We start from the raw sequence: 21,076 nt of genomic DNA, 5'->3' as shown, positions 1-21,076 counted from the left end.
TTTAAGGAGGTGGATCTAAAAAAATAGCTGTGTTGGAATAAGCCCTTATGAGACACAAAGCTAATTTTTTAATGACTACCTAAGCACGATATTAGAGTATTGTGATCGAATTATGCTTTCGAGCTGAATCTCAAATTTGATTTGATAAGTAATTTTAGATTATACGAAAATTTGTTCTCGCAAAATGTGAAACGGTCCCTCAAATGAAGTTAAAAATGGGAGATGAGAGCCTAACCAATCCATAAAATGCACTTCTATTGTTGGGATGGGGAGAAGAATAATTTTTAGTAAATTGGATAATTTATGGTATTTCATATTTATTAAAGGTCTGAGAAAAGCAAAACAGAAGCCCTTATTTAAAAAAAAAAAAAAAATCATCGCGATATGGCCACAGATGCTACTCCACTATATAAATCATAATAAATCATTCAGCTCACCTGTTCACTGTCACCTTCCTTATCAACAGATATTGAAATAAATGATGTAAAAGGAACTAGCCAAAAAAAAAAAAAAGAAAAAAAAAAAGAAAGAAAGTTGAAAGCCTATCGAGATTAATCCGAAAATTGAAATTTTTTCAAACCCTTAAAGTAGTAAATGTGGTCAACATAATCCTGATACGCTAACTCCAAAAAAGACGAATTCGGAAGATTTTTTCTTAAAGTTTATAACAACGAATGACTTTTAGTACTCTAGCACTGAACATTAAAGGAGCTACTGCGTCCTTGTTTGATGCTAGCGTTATGTTATAATCAAAGAACAGCATCGCGATCCTCGGGGTATTCAAATGACGCTGCTGCCAGACAAAGAAGCCAAACTATGGTGAAAAATTGTCGCCAATGAAAAACCGTACAAGTGTTGCAGTCTGAATTTCATCTGAACAACTTTATGTTGCCCAATATACTCACTTCATTGCAAGTGCTTCTGATACGCAGACATAAAATCATGTGAGAACAAGCAGTAGTCAGCAAAAATAGCTATTGTAAAGGTTTAAATATAAGCAGTTTATAATAATTTAAAGTTTCATCAAATATATAAATCTATAGGAGATTTATAATAGTTGGAATCTATGCAAGGTGGTGTCATTTAAAATATTTATTACACTGGACGCCAGTGTACCCCCCCCCCCTTCCATCTGTGTTCACTCTCAAGGTGACTTCCATTTGACATATCCAATATTTCTTCTGCAAATAATGCTCAACCTTTATGTCTCTCGTGGCACAGAGATGACAGAGAAATTGCTGCACGTGTTTGAACTATGATTGAACTATGCGCTGGATCTAACGGAAATTGCAGAATAAATCATAGAACGATATACCATACACACGTTGGGTATATTGATTTAACAGGAACTGACTGGCATTATTGAATTTACTTGAACCGTACCTTGAAGCATACTATGTCAGTAAAATCCAGGCTACACTAGCAACTGGTCATATTAGATGACAAAGAGAAGTCTTCTTTTAATGTTCTTTCCGCCAATTAAACTATGTAACATGTTTTCAAAAAGGTTCAGTTTCTTTATGAATTTTACCTTAGTTTTTGCATCACAATACTAATGGTTTGCCGAGAAATGAAAGAAAAGTAAATATGCAATAATATTATATCGGATTATTAACAACGTTTTAACTTCTGTACAGAATAGAATATTAAATCTTTGCTACAAGTAAACAATAAGCTAAAGATAATCACAAATTAAAAAGTAGAAACGCTCCTCAGATTAATCTAAAAAAAAAATATATTTCAAAATGTACATTTAATTATCTTTGTCTTTTGAGGTCAGTGGACGTGTGTTGTGTCTTATGTAAGGACGTCCCTAAACGTTAGTTCATCTCTGCCATAGTTCTCTGTAATGATATACAAAACTCTGTACAATGGCCAGAAATGAGTGTAGCGCTATGTTTGCGTAGTGTGTGTGTGTTTAGCTGTTTCTGGCCGCTTTGCTACCAGTATGCAGCGATTACCAGGAGTGTTGATTCCCAGTAAAGAACCAAATATGGCTACTCATCACAGCTTCATCCCACCTTCACTGATAACCCTTCTCCATTGATTTCGCTAAGGCGAAATCTCTCCCAATGATATTCAATGACATCGCTCCGATTTGTCTGAAGAAATCTAGGTGAGTGCAAGCAATAGAGTTTGACATCCGTTTTCCCGTAATTTTTAATCAATTTGTCAACCTGTTCTTTGTAATTTTCACTCTTAACGTTACCAAGACATTCACTACAAGGCAAAACACGACTGTCAGGCAATTTGCATAGCACCAGTCATTTTGTCTTCCAGCCCTTGCGACGCCAACGTTCATTTTACTTTGTGGACAAAAAAAAAAAAAAAAATGCCACCTTTCACTTTTGCATCAGACAGTTCTGGAAACATTGTATATGCTTGAAGATAGCATATTTAATCCAGATGTAGAGATATTCGTTACGCCTAGATTAAATAAAACGCTACAACAAAACATCAGACATTCTTAATCAGTAAGAATTAGATGACTAAGTGAGAGACTTGGGTCTGACCAAATCGGTGAAGAGCTCCTGACATCTCATTTGAACGATTTGGTATTTATGAAGAAATTGGTGTGGTATTAGTCATAATCCAGAGAGTGGAGTCTTTTCAGAGGCAATTCAAGTAAAAGTTTGAAAGCTCTGTTGCTTCACAATGTGAATATTCACTCATCGATTGCTGTTGCGCATTCTGTTCGTATTAAAAAAAAAAAAAAAAAAAAAACTGAAGCATGTGTTAGAGAAGACCAGTACAGTATAAATGGGATGTCTGTGGGGTCTTCAAGATGGAGTTCCTTCTGAGTTAACTAGTTTCACTACGTTCCCTTGCTTTTTCACCTCTGGGACAGCAGGGCAGTAGATCAGAATTACGGGAGAAGTGAACAGTCTGCCAGAATTGAGTTTTAGCCGGCAGCGCATAATGTAATAAACAAGCCCTTCTAAGAAACAAAAATCTTGCTTCCACTACCTCTTATTAAAATGGAATTGGTCAATATTTTAAAGCATTGAATCCTCAAGGTATGGTATCTCATTTGAACGAGTTTGAAGTGTGATCCCAATAATTCTGTTTACCAGATCCATCATACAGTTCCAAAGATTCTCTGTAATATCTATAAACATAGCAGAACGACTGTAGGGATGATAACTTTCACTTTCTTTTAGGAGCATAGAAACAGCAAAAAAAAAAAAAAAAAAATCGGTCAGCTACTGAGTGCCGGGCACTCCGGATGAAGGGTCCGTAGTTACGAATGGTCATTAGTGTAGTATCTCAAATAGAGAGCTTTATGGTAACTGAAAAAGAGTTTATAGTACCCCGGCTTGGCCTAAACCTGAGGAATTAACGAAAACGTTGTCTATTTTAGCCTTTCCAGTTGTGAATGACAAGGGCGAGAGAAGCGAAGTCTTGGGGGAGAAGCGACTGGCAGGCGAGGGCCATGCAAGACTCCGCGTAGGCTCCTCCCCACCACCACCACCTCAACACTGGCTCTCCGAGTACCTTCTTGCCGGGACAACTCCAGCCTTGAAAATTGTTAAAAAATACTTCTCGTCACAAAATTTATAAATGACCTTTATAGAATTATTAACTAACTATTTAGCAACTTTTTGCCACCCAAAGGAGAGTTACTTAGTACAAAGAAACGCGCTATCGAAGTGCAATAAAAATTTTTTTTTTTAATTAAAAAAAAAAAGTAAATGATAGATTTCAATCGGAATAGTTTTCCCTTGATAAGCATCGAATAACGCATAGCTAATGTGATTTTTAAATTTTTAGCTCCATTAGCGACGGAAATAGATGGGGGGGCACGAAAATTACTCACATTTTCCTGTCTGGCGCCGCCATTTTTAATTTTAAAAATATTTTAAAATTATATTTTAAACCTACTCGTTGAGCTCTTTCCAACGGTGTATAATAAGCTGTAGGTTGTCAACAACGTTTTGTTCCCCCATACATTTTACCCCCCGACCCCCGTTTCTCAGACAAATTTTTGTCAACAACAATCAACATGGCGCTATGTTGGCCCACATGATGTACAAACCCATGCAAAATTTCAAGTCAATAGGTTGAGTGGTTCCAGAGATACAATGCTGTGACAGATGGATGGATGGACGGACGGACAGACAGACAGAAAAAAAAAAAAAAAAAGTGTCATTATAAGGGTACTTCGTTAGACTACAGACCCTAAAAAGAAAAAATACAGGTTCTTTCTTATATATCAGAGTATTGGTACGCACTTACATAATATGTAAGTCCAAATGCTGCAAAAATATAAAACCTTGAATTGCTGCCAAAATATTGAGTACTAGAGAAAAACCAATGACATCGAGGATTGTGCACACAGAATACACATAGAAACAGTTAAATATAAATTTTCCCGCAAAATGATCAAATTTTCTGATTGGTGAAATCTTTTTATTTATTCATTTATTTTACCGAGTTGCCTTGTTTAACCAAAAGTAAATCTTCTAACCCGTATAACTAATTGTGATAATGAAATTCCCCATCTTTCAAAAGTGTTCCGAAGGGGCTTACATATTTAAGCACAGTCAGTTATTTTACCGAATTTTGATATTTCGATTTATATATTTGGGTAGTAAACCCGAGGAATGTACATCAGATTTTAACTTAAGATTTGAAACTGTTTTCTTCAGACTAACTGTTCCTACCCTGTTTCCACTTAGCAAATTTAGCATTACGAAAAGGATACTTTAAAATCTTGGTCGTTATTTGTATGTGGATGTTTCAACACCACCTGCAATTGCTATTACTATATTGCTGAATCATTTCACCTTTTATCTATTCTTCGTACCTCGTCATCATCAATCAGTGCCAGCTTAATGGTAAACGACTCACTCATTGTTATATTCCTTATCTCGTCTTGCCCAAGAACTGTTTCTCCCGTGCCATATGATTAAAAAAAAAAATGAAACACCCTCCCCCAGCTCTTCTTCCTTTCGCTGTTTACAGGTTTGGATCTCCAATCTAACCTCTCGATGCCTTGCTAGTCAACTATTGTTTCGACCTTCCAGCCATAATTGGCAACAAATTTGCTGCCCGCAAATAAACCTGCAGTGGATGGGAGGGGGGGGGAGTTGGCACGAAGAGCACCTGCCGTCCAACGCACGCCTTATTCATAATGCTATAGTGCGAGCACAAATTGAGCCAAGTTAGAAATATAAGTAAAAGCAATAAATAAAAAACAAAATGATACAGCACAAATAAAAAAAAAAAAAAAAAAATGAGTGCTTGATTGGTCAAATTTAAAGTATAGAATTACGTTCTTATGGTCCATATTGTAAAATTCTACTGGCCTTATGTGGCCGTCTCGGAATATAAACAGAAATTTATTTTTTCATTCATAAATATTAAAAAAATAAAATATAAGCTGTATGCAAAATAAAATTATAACTAAATCAGGCGATGTCCTGTCACCACCCTCTCAACTTTTTTTTTTCTTTTTTTAATCAGATCACTGAGCAGTCGGAATTTACCCGGATAGAATTTATGATACTTAAGGTGTATTTGTTAAATTTTTAATTATAATTTTAATCTCGATCTCTCTCAGCAATTACGATTTTCTAATATGCAATAGCTTCTCTTTTCACATAACCTAATTACTCTTCTAACGTGCGATTTCTTGAGGCAAGGGAAATCACTACAAATTGGGGATATGTAGATGTCTCTTATTAAGAAAGGGTGAAGTGGACTTATAATCTTGACTTCTGTTCCAGGGAAATTAATGGAGTCAGCAGTTAAAGTGGTTCTGCAGGATCCTTTACAGAAGAATGACGTTATACTTGTTACAACATGGATTTGTTAAGGCCTTGTCCGATCAGTCTGATTGGATACTATGATGCGGTAACAAGGGAACTGTTAGCAAAAATAAATAAATAAATTTAACATCACATACTTAAGATTTCAGAAATGCTTTTGATACTGCTCTACGTGAAAAACTTCTGTACAAATTGTAACAGCGTGGTATTAGGGGCAAGTTACTGCTGTGAATAAAGGGATGGTTGAGCTGGAGAAGATAGTGGTTATCAATGAGCACTGCTCTTGTTATTAGTGGATTCCCCCAGGGTTCAATGTCGATCCCATTGTTGTCTTCAATATTTATTAATGATATTGATGAATACTTCGAGGAAAAGAAAACAGAAAGGATACTAATAAAATGGGATTCATTTCATGATTCATCAAAATATTAAAATTTTATGGGGAAGATTTGCATAAAAAATAATTATTACTGCGATAATGGAAAACAAATATAACGAAATACTCTAAGCATATTCAATTTACTTTGAGAGAAAAGTTCTATGGAGCCTAAATCATATCAGCATTATCAAGCTAAAAGGAGCATCTTGTACAGCATGAAAAAGTTATCAACACTCTTTGAATTGTCAACCTGCTAGCCTGACGTATTTTCAGTCAAATAGCATATTTTATATTTCTCATGTTGGTTTGTGATATTGATATTATGTCGCAAAAAATTACGTAATTTAACATATTGCTGAGGTCAATTATAAACTTTGATAAGTCAGGTTTGGTTATCCCCAACTTATAAACTACGTTTGGGTTACCTGTTGATTACGTTAGCTCAGGTTACATTACCTTTGATTACTTTAATTAGATTAAATAAATTCAGATCAGTTATACGCTAAACACATCAGAAATGTAAGGAAATTAAAGCGCCTGTTACTGTTATCTGCCAATATGTTGAGGCCAGCCAATGAGATGGATACTGCGTCCTTTTTGATGGGCAGTATGCCAGGCAAATTAGCGAGTGGCACAGTTGCTGCTGAGATCTGGCTGTTGAAGTCAATCGATTCTTTCCTGTTGCCAAATTTAATTCTATTTATATTAATTATATATTATTTTGGAGACCAATTACAAAATTAAACATCAATGAAGATAAATTTTTAAGACCACTGACAAAATAAAAAATATAAATAATTTGTTGGGAGTTTCCAAAAACTGCACACCAAAATTTATTTATATATTGTATTTAAATTTTAAATAGAGCAAATTCTGGAAAGAAGGAAGAGAGAACATAATATCAAGTTTTCTCAAAAGTAGAGCTCATTCATAGAACTCAATTGCATTAAATCAGTCGCATTTCATCAATTAAGAGATCAGAGGGAGCACCATTAGCTGCTGAAAAACAATTGGCAAAATTATGGTTGGCATGCAGTGAACGATTGTAGATATTGCTTCGGATGAATAGATAGTTTAAAAATTTTTTTTCTTCAGTTTTATTTATTTATTTTTCACTTAACCCATGTGTTTATAGCAATTTTGGTTATTTTAGATATAGCGCTTAGGCAATTAAAGGATGTCTATATAAATTTCATTCTGTGATCGGTTTACCTGCTTTCCTGGATGAAAAACCCGAGTTTTGTTGGTGGGGGGCCGGAATAATATGTAACACTCACCCGACTAACTCCGCCCTCCCTCTCGATGTCAGTCAAATTCGAATCCAGGTTTTTGTATAGCTATCGTAAATATTGTGCTATGTTTATCATATACTGAGAGGGGTCAAAGTTTAAGACACGGACTAAAACATATCAGCGAGACATGGAACTGAAGAGACAACAACGTAAGAATCGTGAGAGGAAGTAAGACGGAATGCGTAAGGATTCTGCTTAAATTCAGAAATTCCTGTACTTTATTGAAGTATTTTAAACGAAACCGCTTGTTCTTACAGAAATTCTTTTTATCGAAACACGTTTTTCTTATATGTACCTTGGTGCGGTTGGAGCTTCATTCTCTGCTGTTTTATTTTATTCTATGCTTCGAGTATGTTTCAGTAAGACTAAAATTTTGTTACCAACGAGTGGATTGAGTGTCTTATTTAAAATAATTTATTTTTTCTGTAATCTTGTAAAAAGTTATGTTCACACTTTTTCCAAATCCCAGGTGGGAGTTGTCATACCTTATATTCCCCTATAGACAGAATGATGACACGTGGTCGCCTATAATAATGTATAAATTATACAAAGTGTAATATACGGTACGTGAGCTTGCGTACGTAAACCTCATGTGAGGTTGTCTTGCTTAGTCAGTTACTGGATTTTCACTCTTCGCTGATTAGCGTAAATTCATTGAACTTTGGTAACGTAGCAGTTCTCAGACAAAGGGATAATTAATTCCAAATATTAAATTTCCAAACATCGTGGATATTTGTATAAAGTTCTAGGGAATAATCAATGCAGAGCAGTGTTTTCTGTTGGAGATGCGTTGTCTTTCTTATACGAGAGAATTTTTCTGAAAATTACGTTTTCCACCAGGATGACTCAGCATCTTGCCATAGAATCCAAATGTGCGTGTGGGGGGGGGGGGGGAATTTGAGCGTGGCTTCAATACGCTAGTGAAGCTACGAAACTCACCTGACCTAAATTTAATCAAGAACTGTAAGCAAAGTTGTGAAACTACTAGTATCAGCGAGGTTAACAACTACAACAAGACAAATGATCGATGGAAGCATATGGTACAGAACCCTGAATTATCAGCACAGCATGCTCAGAATCTAATTTCATTTATGCCTTCTTAGAGTACTGTATAATGATATTGTAGACACTAACGTGAAAATTATTAGCTGTTATAACTATCCCGCTGGGACAGCCATTTCTTATTTTTTAAGCCTTTATGATTAAAGCCTTGTTTGTGACAATGCACCGGTTTTTTTTTTATTATTATCAAAAGGCATTTGATATTTTGAATAAGCTTGATTACTGAAAAAAAAATTCTTTATAGTATTAAAATGCTTTAAAAAATTTGTGAAAATACAGTTATTTTCTTACAGTTCTTCCACTTTTTCTGTTATCAGTGTTCTGTTCTGAGGATGTTTTGTAAATCTAATAGCAGATGCTTGTTTACAGCTTAAAATACACTTCCACTGGCACTGAATCTTGCTGCTTTGTCCCGATTTCAACTATCGCTGTTCTAATTAGGTGTTTTCACTTATCCTGTTTACCAGTTAGCTAGCATGGTGTGAATAACCTGTTCCATTTCATCCATTCTTTTCATGGTCTAGTCTCTCATTAATTCAGGAAACTATTCGATACGTTTTCTATGAGGACAATCAGACTTGCTCCTTATTGTATACGAATTTATTCTCTTGAAATTCACCCAGAGATGAACTTGAGATAATTATTCCTTTGATGATCCCATAACTAATCTCACCCTCTCTCTGACTTCGTGCCTTTTGCTAATCGATATTTTAATTTGTATTCATGTTAAATACTAATTACATTTTTCTTTTATCTTCTGACTTAACCAAACATTGTCATATCTAATAAAAAGATAACTTGGATTACAGGAAAAAATAAACTATTTAGCTTTTCTGCTAAATGTGGAAGCTTTTAAAAAGTCATACCTTGCTAAACTTACAACTAAAGCTAAATAAACTTAATTTTGCTATGGCTGAGAAGCCAAATTACATAATTATAGTAATACACTTCATATAAATAAATAAACCTGTTCGACAGGTTTATTTATTTATATGAAGGGTTTATTTATTGATTCTTGGCAGGTTTATTTATTGATATACGACAGGTTTATTTATTGATATAAATAAACCTGTCGAACAGGTTTATTTATATCAATAATGAAAAGCAATTCTGCAATTTTACAATTTTTTACAAATACAATGTTTCACCCACGTATGGTGTACAAAATACACCATACATGGGTGATTAACTATGGTATTTCAGTACACTTTAATCTAGTATAACATTCTAATTTAGCATCTTTAACTGCGTAAATTCAAATCACAATGAGATCTGCCTACTACTAAGAATGTCGCGGCAGTCAAATGAAAATGATACGTACTCTTGAGGTTCCAGAGATCCTCAAGCCACACCAAAGAGTCTACCGTCTCCGACACCACCGCCAAAGTACTCAGCGTTTCGTTCATGCTCCACGTGCCACAAACACCAGCTTAACGATCAGATGTTTCACACCAGGCCGATTCACAGATTTCGTGTAGCTTCGTGCCACCCCATCCTTGTGGAGGTCGGACAGCGAATAACGGATGTTACAGCTAGTTTCATCAATATCCTAGACATTTTAAGCTCGTCACGACAAACAGGTGATTGCAGAACACGGGTTTTCAAGCATCTCCTCTTTGCTCATGCGTAGTAGATTCTGCAACTCGTTTGTCGACAGATCCGCAGTCTTACCACACCTACGCCGTATAATTCTTATTTCTTTTTTGTAATATAATACAGAAATGTCAAGAATCTTTTTTCACAAAAGTCTAATTTTTATTATTATTGTTAATCCAGTCACTCTAGATTGCTAATTTATAAATAACTTCATTGTATTTTTTTTTCACCGAGCAAGTTTATTTATCTTGCTCTTTTAAGTTTATTATTTTCTGAACTAAAGTAAACTGTTATTGTCACATTGTAATAATTAAAATTATTGAGCAAATGACAAATAATATCTCCAGAGGGCGTAATTCGTGATTTTTCTATTGATGTACCGTTTTTCTCCATACAAAGTACAATACTGTATAACATTTTATGATAGAATAATTAGCTAAGTAAAATTAATATTATCATTTTATAAGCTGCCTCAACATTTCCAGTGAAAAAGACGGGATAATTCTTAAACGCGACCCATGTAAGAATTGTTTAAAAAATATGCAAAAAAATGCCAACGATGGGAATGATTTCCAAAATATATGTGATTTTTTAATATAGTTCAGAAATTTGGAAATTGGGTTTTCAGACTAGAAAGTTTTCGAAGTCCATTTTGGGTAATCAATTTAACAATGATTTTAATTCTGATGTTCCATCTCGTTTTTATTGACGAGTAGTAAATGTTTCAAGGTACTTGACAAAGTGCAAGCCAATAACGATTTCAAAGAAAAGGAATTATTTGGGTATGTTAACTTAGAAGGAAAGGAATGACTTACATTCAATATAAATGGCATAACTATTGATGATATTGTACAAATTACTGATAATATTCTGAACCAGAATGATTTTATAATATCAGAAAGAAAGGTAGAAGAGAAACTGCTGCGGCTAAAAGTGAAGAAAGCACTTGAGGGTTGATGGAGGTTCATCCAATAACATTAAAAGAAGCTGCAAAAGAAACTAAAAGTCATGATGATGAGAGCATCCTTAGATTCGGGAAAAGTACCTGCAAATGATATGCAAATATATCTCCCATTCACAGAGGTGTTTCAAAGGAGGAAGTGGGCAAATACAGATCTGTAAATGTGAAGTGGTGGACCTCTGTGCGAGGGAAAATAATATATGAAATAAAATAACAATAAATGGAGTCAAAAGTTAAAGGTGCATTGCAAGATCATCTTGATAAGAGTGGAGTCATGAGCAAATCAAATCATGTTGTTAATGGTAGATTATGCCTGAATAATCTGATTACTATGAGGTCGTCACAAGAGAACTAGATGCAAAGAATAATTTTGACATCATATACTTATATTTCAGTAAAGCGTTTGATCCTGTAGCACACGTACGATTGTTGTACTGAAGCAATGTGGCATTAGGGATAAGTTACTACTATGGATAAAGGGATGATTCAGTGGAAGGAGACAGAAGGGATTGCTCTTCATGTGATGTCACAGAGGTCGGTATTGGGCTCTTTATTGTTTATAATATTTATTAACGATATTGGGATTAAGTTGGATGTCTAAGTTTGCTGATAGAAAAGCGGGCGCAGTGGGTAATAACAGTAAACAGGATATGCAGCTTCAAGAATATATATGTAAACTAAGTGGATCGGCTGAAAGGTGAAAACTGAAGATTAATATTGCTAATTGCAAGGTTTAGGTAGCATCAATCCCAGAATAATATACCATTTGGCTATCACGAAAGCCAAGGCAATTTGATAAGGATAAATACCTATAAGGTAATTGTACAGTCCGACATGAATTTCTCTGTACAGTACAGACAGACGAATAAACCAGAACAGCACATGGGGTTCTGTAAGTGGCATACAAAACTTTGCCAGCAGGACAAAGAGATGGTTATCCCATCTTGATTACGCCACATCTGGAATACTATGTACAGGTTTGAAATCTTATTTTAGGAAGGATATAGATTTGTTGGAAAGGGTGCAGAGAAGAGCATCGATTAGTTGGAGGCCCAAAAGGATATTCTTACTAAGAAAGACTGGAGTGCTGTAAATTACAATCTGTGGAAACTATGCATCTCAGTGTATAATGCCTTAAAAAGGGTTGAGTAAACTGAATACTGATGGCTTCTTTAGTTTTTCACAGATGATACACGCAAGAATATAAACTTAAATTGAATAAGGATGGTTTTAAAATAGATGTACGGAAATTTGCATTCAGCTAACGAAGGAGTGGGCAAAAAAAAAAAAAATAGATAATTTTTTTTTATATATTTTGATTAGTGCTGTGTAAGGAACTTACACAGCACTAATCAAAATATATCATGTTGCCTGTACTAATATTGGTGTATTCATGTATGAAACAAAGAATTTTGCTTTGACATTAAAATTAAAAAATGAACATATTTTAAATGGGAAAAAATAAATTGCAAAAATTTACTGAAATTCAAAACTCATTTTAATTATATTAACCATTTTATATAACAAAAAAAGTAATAAATATAAGACAAGAATAGCTCAATGGAGGAAAAATTCAGTTTTGAGACGAAACACTGAATAAACAAGTTAAGCAATTTCCGGGACACCATTTGCCATGGTTTCTTAATAAAATAATCTTATGCATCCTTATTTAAAGTATTTTAAAGAAATTAAATGATCTTCGATGTTTTAATATAGGATATCCTCTACAGTATAATTATCATTAGCTGTAAAATATATTTTTTAATTACTAATTGTCTTAAGATTTCAAAAATAATTAAAAAAAAAAACCCAAAAAACTCACCAACGTTTTGTCGCTTTTTTCCAGAAGTATGCTTGTAATGCCTTATTAATTGTAATGTCAAAATGACTGATGCTCGAAGCCGGAAGTTATCCTGTTAGATGAAAACCACGTGTATATTGCAACTTCCTCGTTTGTGTCTGTATTCACAAAACCACAAATTGAGCGCAAAATTGCTCATCCACAAAAGCACAGCTAATGACGATTCAAGTGATGGTAACTTTGGCAACGTGAAAATTTGATATAAATGAGCTTGAAATTACTTCCAATCCGACAACTTTGTGCCTAACGTATAAACAGCAATATCCCAGTGCGGCTACAGCTGCAGTACTGGTTGCTACAGCAACGATGTTCATTCTCCAAGCTACAGCCTCGTCATCAGCATGAAAGGGAGTTAGAACAAAACTGGAAGAATATGATTACGCTGCAAATGATTTGCACACACAATCACGACCAATCCGAACATTCTTCCTCGCTAGTAATACACTGCACGTGATTTAGAAAAGACTTCCAGGATTACATCGTATTGGTGTTCTGCAGAAAGAGCAGCGACCTTGACCCTCACCGCAGATGCTTATTCAGCGTCAGGTACTATCTGCTAACCCGGCCGGAGTCTATTTATTTTTAATATAATCAATTCTCTTAGCGTGCACAATTCGCCTTACTCTGAGTTGTATCAAGACACGCAAAATGAAATAAAAACTAAAAGTCAAAAAGACTAGAAAAGAAAAAAAAACACGTACCTGTGATCTTTTCGCGGTTTATCTCCTCTTCATCCTCCTCCTCATCTTCGCGTTCGGAGTAAGTGTCCTCGAAGTCTTCATCTTCTTCTGGAATCACTTCCAATTCTTTGTCCTCGGGATAATACACATACCTTCTCGGGTCAGCGATGTAGGCGGCACTGTTGTCGACGAAATCGTCGTCCTGTTCCACCACGTAGTTGTTTTGCTCACCGTTGTGGTGAACTTGATAATCTTCATCATCACCCTCTTCGGAACTTCCATAGTCCGGTGATGGTATGTCTGGGGCCACGGTTGCCTCCTCCGTCGTGTCGTAGTCGTCAGTGACGGAGCTGTACGCATCTTCCGAGAGTGCATCATCAGCGAAAGTGTTCTGGTGAACAACGAAGTCTTTGGAATCGTAGTCGGATTCGTCATTGGCGAAGTCTTCGCTGTCGCTGTATTTTCGGTCGTGTTGGAGGTCTGAAGATTCTGAACAGATGGAAGAAGTCCGAGATGTGGAAGGAGAGTCTCTTAACGGCGAAGTTTGCACTTTCGTGGCCGTCAGTTCTTTGTTTTCTAAACGAGCCACAGAAGCGTCCTGAGAACTACGTAGTAGCTTTACACTGTTCAGAATACTTTCCACCGTTGGAGCACTGTTACCTGTCCTGGAATCCACGGTGGATTTTTGATTGTGTAGTCCATTTGGTACATGCACTGACTCCACTCCGGATGATGGCTTGGTGACTGAAACGGGTTTCAAGTTGTTTTGGAAGAACCGAAGACTCTCTCGAAAGCCATTACTAGAATGATGGCCGTTTTCAAGAATGGAAGGAGTGGCCATGGCTTGGACGGTGACGAGTGGAGGATCTGGGTTAGACCTCTCCATATTTTTCGACCGAGTGATCATCCACTGGTCTTTCTTGGCACGGATGGCTTGCTGAAAAATAATGAAGTTTTATTGATATTTTTAGGGTTTAAATATAAATGTAATTAAAAATTTAAATAAGTGGTTTATGAAAATTAATAAGTCTTTAAAAAAAAGTTCATCTTCGTTATAAGTGAGAAATTTGTGGAATTCTTTTCTTCATCAGTCTAAACAGTAGTTTAGCATCCTGGTCTGTTGCCAAAGCTATTGGCCACAACTTTTTGCCCATCAATACTCCCACCTCTGTTAACGACTGATGATTCTATTGCTATCTCAGCTAAAGATAGAACTATCCTAATCTTCGCAAATTTCAAATTGCAGCGGCTGGAAACTAGGCACCTGCGAGGTGATCTAATTGAGGCGTATAAGGCCTTGAATGGGTTGAGCACGCTGAATTCTGATGAGATTCTTCCGCTTGCACAAATTACGAACCTGGGGGGGGGGGATAAATTCAAATTTAGGAAAGACAGTTGTAGGATAGATGTGCGGAAATTTGCCTTTAGCCAGCGGGTAGTTTTAAGTAAAACTGAAAATTTCCTACTGATTTCTTGATTTCAAAGTATTTTACCTTCAAAGACTTAACCACAGTAGGTACAAACTTATGTTTTGTTTGGTGGAGGGAAATTTGCGTACTACTGTATATTTTCATATACATTGTTTAATAACCTGGATATAAAGAAAGGCTGAAATTTAAAGTAAAATTTTTTTAAATAAAAAATATACAGTATTAATATTGAAGATATTATGCCTTTTTTTTTCGATAGGAATATATACTCCCTATATCATCGTTTTAAAATCAGAAAAGTGAATGAATTGTTAATGTGATCACATCAATGATTTTATGCAAAATTCTCCACCCTTGTTTCTATATCCGCGTAACTAAACAGTATATTATACACTGGTGTTCAAAGAAAGTGCATTACCATTTAAATTTGCAGTTGTCGTCCGAATAACGTAAGTATATGGCAATATTTCTTACAGATTGCATCATGAGATTGACACGCGTATGGGGATGACGTAATATTGCATCAGCTGTTACTTTCAGCTATATAAGCACGCTTTGCAAGAGATGCAGTCATTCCTTGCTTGTGTCAGGATGAAGAGTTACGTGCAGTTGACGCCACGAAGAAAGAGTGCTATTGTTTCTTTAGGTGAGGAAGGATGTTCTTCCCGCCATATTGCTTATAGAGTGTCTTGTAATCAGTCGACAGTGAGTAGATTTCTTTCCAAACTCAAGAATACTGGTTCTGCTGATAGGAAAAAAGGAACCGGACGCAAACGACTCTACGCCAAAACGGGACTGGGTTTTGAAGCGCTTATGCCTTAAAAACCGTAAAGCTTCTTCGTCTGAGTTGAAAAGAGAATGGAAAGAACATACAGGAGTGGTAGCAAGCGCAGTAACAGTCAAAAGACGCCTCTTCAAAAATGGACTTTTAGCCCGTCGTCCTAAGAAGCCCTTCCCTCACAAAAAATTGAAAAAGGCCCAAATTATTTGGTGTAAGGAACATGTCAAATGGACCCTCATGCAGTGGAAGTTAATTATTTTCTCGGATGAGAAGTAATTCAACCTGAATGGCTCTGATGGGAGACAAACGATTCGCCGTTTCATTTCACTGCAGACTGGTGTCTACAGTGAAATTCCCTACCAGCCAAATGACATGGGGGTGCATTTCGTATCGCGGAGTAGGTCACCTGCAGTTCTGTAAAAGGTTCCGTAATGCCAATGGATACCTGGCTATATTGAAGGCAAATTGCTGCCAACCATTAGAGACCATTTCAACCTGCCAAGTAACTGCATCTTTCAGGACGACTCTGCTTCTTGTCATCAGACGAAAAGTGTAAGTAGGCACTTCTGTAGTCACTTTAGCTTCATTTCTGCATTAGAGGTTCGACAGTAATGTGTTTAAATTTCTTGCAGGTGAAAAAAATGGTTGGAAGAACGGTCCATTACAGCTCTAAGCTGGCCAAGGAAACTGTCCGGATTTGAATCCTATAGAGAACTGTTGGCATCGTGTGGAATCTGCAGTTGCCAGAAAGAAACCAAAGACCCTTCTTGAACTTCAGGAAGCCATAATTCGTGTTTAGAACCACGAACTATCAGTTGATTATCTTCAGAAATTGATCTTGTCAGTTCCTCGACAGTGTGCTGTTGTCATCATATTCAACTGAATATTAGTTTGCACCTGTTGAACTTTTCATTTTGTTTTCCATTTAAAATGATAAACTTGAAAAAAAATTGAGGGCTTCTGATAATATTTCAACCGTAATTGTCGTGTTTACCAAAACTGTTGTATAAAGGTTGCAAATGCTCATTTTGGAATATTTTGAGGAGTATCCGTCAAATTTTACGTAGCTTTGCCTTAACTATTAATAAATATCTTTTGTTTATGTTTCTATTTGTGATGCTAGTCATTAATGTACCATCACGAAAAAGGGTTAGAAATGTGAAATTCCTAGGTGATGCACTTTCTTTGAACACCAGTGTATATATGAAAATATATTGCATGCGAAGTCCTCACAATCTTCAGTTCTGCTTTTGATTAGAACTTCAGAAGGCCTAGCCCATTTAGGTTTTGAAAGCTTTACGAATGGACAATAGACTGCTCCTTATCGTTGAAGATATTGAGAATAAGTCTTACCTTATAAGCTTATTCTTTCAAGAAAAGCTGCAGTTTAATGATATAGTATGGCAGGGGATATTTTAATGTAGGAAATAAAATCTGACAGATATGAGGCGCATTACTACGTTAGGTGCTCCATCGCTTCCTCAGCATGTTCAAAACGAAACTAAGCACTAAAGCTCGTAAATATCATTATCCACGGTTCGCTTAAGTTGTTAATATATTTTTAAATTGAATAGCATCTCGTACACAAGTGTTTGCGCTGTAGTACAGTAGTTATAATCACGGTCCTCCCCATACTGGGTTGATAAGGCCAGGATTCGAGACCCATCAGTGACATGAGGAACGTATGGACTTTTTTCACTACGTGCCAGAGTTCTTGCGTGTACAGCAAGGTTTCCCCTTTATATCAACGAATGAGAAACTCGGATTTTTCATCCAGAAAAACAGACAAATCGACCATATAACACACGTAGTTTATAAACATAATACACATGAGTAGATGAGTTGGTTCCCGGGTGGAAGTAATATGACAATTTTAAAACGTTTTTAAAAAGTCACCTGAACAAGTGAATGCGCTATACATTTAAAAATCTGAGACACCGCCAGGACAGTTGTTTCGAAGCTTATCAGCTGGTCTCTATTAGCAAAATTATGCCTAAATGAGTGAAATAAGTATTTTTTTCTAAGTGAAGAGCCAAACGGTGTATGGAAGTAAACTTCCATTTAAATATGGAAGTTTACTTCCATACACATTCAGTTTGCATTCCTCTTAGAAATGGGCTTGGCTAGTCCTATTCAATATAATGATATAGGCAGGATGAATGGCATACTTAGGGAAATACACTACTAATACCAGAAATACCGTTTTTTTGTTTGTTTTTTTTTTGAAACGGTATTTTTGTTAGTGTCTATAAATACTTCAGATTTCCAAAGAAATGAAAGGACTTTGAAATTAACTGCGAGAATTAGATTCTTTACGGATTTGGATACGATGATCAATGTTGATACCTTAAACTCCTGGTTGGCGCTTGTAGGAATGTCTGAGATCGTTGTACTGTCGTACCCTCTAGTCACGTGAAGTGAGCTTCTGTGCTCTTTCTTCTAGTCGGTGGTGGCACAGTCATACTTCCACTTCATGATAACGTCACCGATGGTCAAATTTGGATAGTATGTATGCTAACAGCAATGTGACAACCAACTATAACATCCCTCCTGAAATTATTCAGATTATTCAAAACTTTGTGGATCATACGTCTTACTTATATATCGGTCTGAGTCACTTGTTTATCCGGGAAAGTCCAATGGACTGTGAAATAGGGATGCCTGGATAGGTTTTGGAAGATAGCATGCCTACATAGCAATAGTAATGCTGAAAAACAAAAGTTACGTGATTTTAATAATTGTAATAAAAGCTCTGCCTTAAATACCTTTTAGAACTGTGGGGCTCAATTTTTCGCATCGCTGTATGAAAAGTTGCACAGTCGCAAATGAGGAGTTACTTCCATTTTTTTTTTTTAAACCTAATTTAATCCACTGCTTAATTTGAATTTCTTACTTTTAGCAAGCAAGTCCTAATATACCTATAAAGGTACCTGATTTCGTACATTCTGATGTGTCTGTTATAAATAGTTTCTGTAATGCTGTATTTTTTTTCTTCTTAACTGTACAGTCAGTTATAACATTTTCGAGGAAGAATATCTTAACCAATACAGTGAGGTAGGTTTAATAAAAGCGCTATTGGTTGAGTAAGCATTTTAATTGACGCCTGAAAAACTCGATTGGTTTCTTTTCACTTTTTGGGTGTTTCGTTTATAAATGCCTCAAAAAGAGTGGTCATATTCAGACGAAGTATCATGAGCATTACTTGTTGTTAACAATAATTACAGTAAATCCGAATTTGAGATATGGTATTTCTGCGAACTCCTTTATGAGTTTTACTTTCACTTTGGGTACTTAAAGTAGTGTTGATCGTGGAATTCCCGGCAATAAATTTCCGACTGTCCTCCAATGCAAGATAAAAAATAACAAAGGACGAATAACAAGTTTCAACTGTGCCTGCCTTTTTATGTCGACAGAAAAAGAAATATAGAAAGACCGTTGGTTGGGTGAATTCTAAGTATAAACACCATTATATGGAAATGTCTTATACAATCTATTTTAATCGTAGAAGAGAATCACATGCACTTAAAAAGATGGCGTGTATCGCTTGTATTTCAGATGATATGACTTATTTAATAGTAAAGCTATTCCAAAGTGAATTTTTAAATAATTTAATTAAATATAATAAATGTGGATAAGCAGAAAGTAAAACAAAAGACATCGATTTACATATAAATCCAAGATTAATTCGCTGTGCAAAAACAGTAAACAAAATGTGTAATATCGGATACATGTTTTTTTACGAGATTTTACCAGAGGCAATCGTTGAACGTACCCTATACTACAAGCTATAAATACTGTTACAAGGATTTCTGTTAACAACTACCCTAAAAAACTCTGTACGAAACAGAAACTGTTGTACGAAGAATTTATTATATATATATTAGGAAACAAAAAAAAATCAGTAGTGTCGTTCAAAATGGTCATCCCCCCCTTAGCCTTTACACATTCCTTCAAGCTACAACGCTACTCATCTATCGCAGTACCGCCCAATTAAATATGACCATTGATCACTTCAAGACTATCAGTATTAGTGTGTCCTTTGCGGAATTCCATGAACTCCAACTGTGGCCATGATCTGTAAATCACTGAGTTCAGATCGATGCTCCCAGAAGGCCTTTCCAAAATGCGATGAAATTCGGGACACGATTTGACATCGATGTCCTGATTGCTATCCCTTTAGTAACAGTCCTGATTGCTATCATTTAGAATAGGAGTTAGCATCTGCCCTGTCCTCTTACGGAAGGCACACATACTGATATCTGATTCATTAGATATCAGTATCTGATTTATTAGTAAAAACTTTATTAATCAAATACAAATTACATTCAAAACTCGATTAACAGGAAACCCAGGAATTGTACCATTTGATTAGCCTTGACACGGTTTTGGGTGATATTTCTATTTCCCTAGCAACATCACCTTTTGTTTGCGGAGAAGATTTCGATGAATTCGGTTGCTAACAGCCTTGGTCGCCTCTGGAGCTCTGGCTATGCGTAGGCGACTAGATCTAGAGCAGTCATTATTCTCCAGGTGTCACTGTTTCTTTTAACTTTCTTTGTAAGTTTTGTATATAATTTGTAAATAATTGTGTACAAATAAATGGAAAAATGGAATGTAGTAACAACTACTTGATTTTCTCTCTTTACCTCATTTTGTGTTTATCCTGTGAGAAGAGAACTGTTTAATTACTACTATATTGTTAAATACTACAATTGGGAGTTTAATTATACTTAGATATTTCATTCCTCTGACTTTAAAACGGCATTTCTGGTGTATAAACATTTGATTTCCAAAGAAATGAAAGGACTTCGAAATTAACTTGGAGAATTAGCTTCCTTACGGATTGGGTAATATATCGAAAAAGTCCTGTAATATTAGGAGGATTTTTCATACTAGGTGAAGGTTTGGAAGAAACAGTACATAGTCATTTCTAATAAAAGAACAAGACAAATTTGAAAAATTGTTCCAGTAGTGTAGTTGTTCGTTTATGGAATGCATCAACCCTGCAGATTACGGAGAGAGCAGTTGTATAAAAGTACAAGGGGGTCTTACTTAGACCCCTTGTGCCTATTAATGATAAAAACAGTTGGATATAAGAAAAGTTCGTTCGTTTGTTCGGTTTACTTGAACCAGCTGATCACGTAATCTGTTTTTACCATGTATAGGATTTGTTTAGAATTTTTGCAGCATATTGTGCTCGTGAATTACTTGTATTCTCTGGTCCTTTTGCGGGATAAAAACTCGAGTAACTGGGATTAAAAAG

The 21,076-nt window shown here is 35.7% G+C and overlaps 1 protein-coding gene across 1 annotated transcript in view; it reads right to left on the bottom strand.

Annotated features, from left to right (window-relative positions):
• The window catches only part of LOC150090129 (uncharacterized), a 202,421-nt gene that overhangs the window by 61,382 nt on the left and 119,963 nt on the right, over positions 1-21,076 (bottom strand). Inside the window, exon 5 of the mRNA XM_090389758.1 lies at positions 13,624-14,539. Coding sequence (XP_090245884.1) covers positions 13,624-14,539 — 916 coding nt within the window. The remainder of the gene's footprint in view (positions 1-13,623; positions 14,540-21,076) is intronic.

The sequence above is a fragment of the Mastigoproctus giganteus genome, chromosome 2 (genome assembly GCF_048544385.1).
Source record: "Mastigoproctus giganteus isolate SK-2022 chromosome 2, ASM4854438v1, whole genome shotgun sequence".
In the NCBI taxonomy this organism is placed as follows: Eukaryota; Metazoa; Arthropoda; class Arachnida; order Uropygi; family Thelyphonidae; genus Mastigoproctus; species Mastigoproctus giganteus.
Note: the sequence above shows the minus strand (reverse complement) of the source record. Positions and strands in the feature narration are given on the sequence as shown.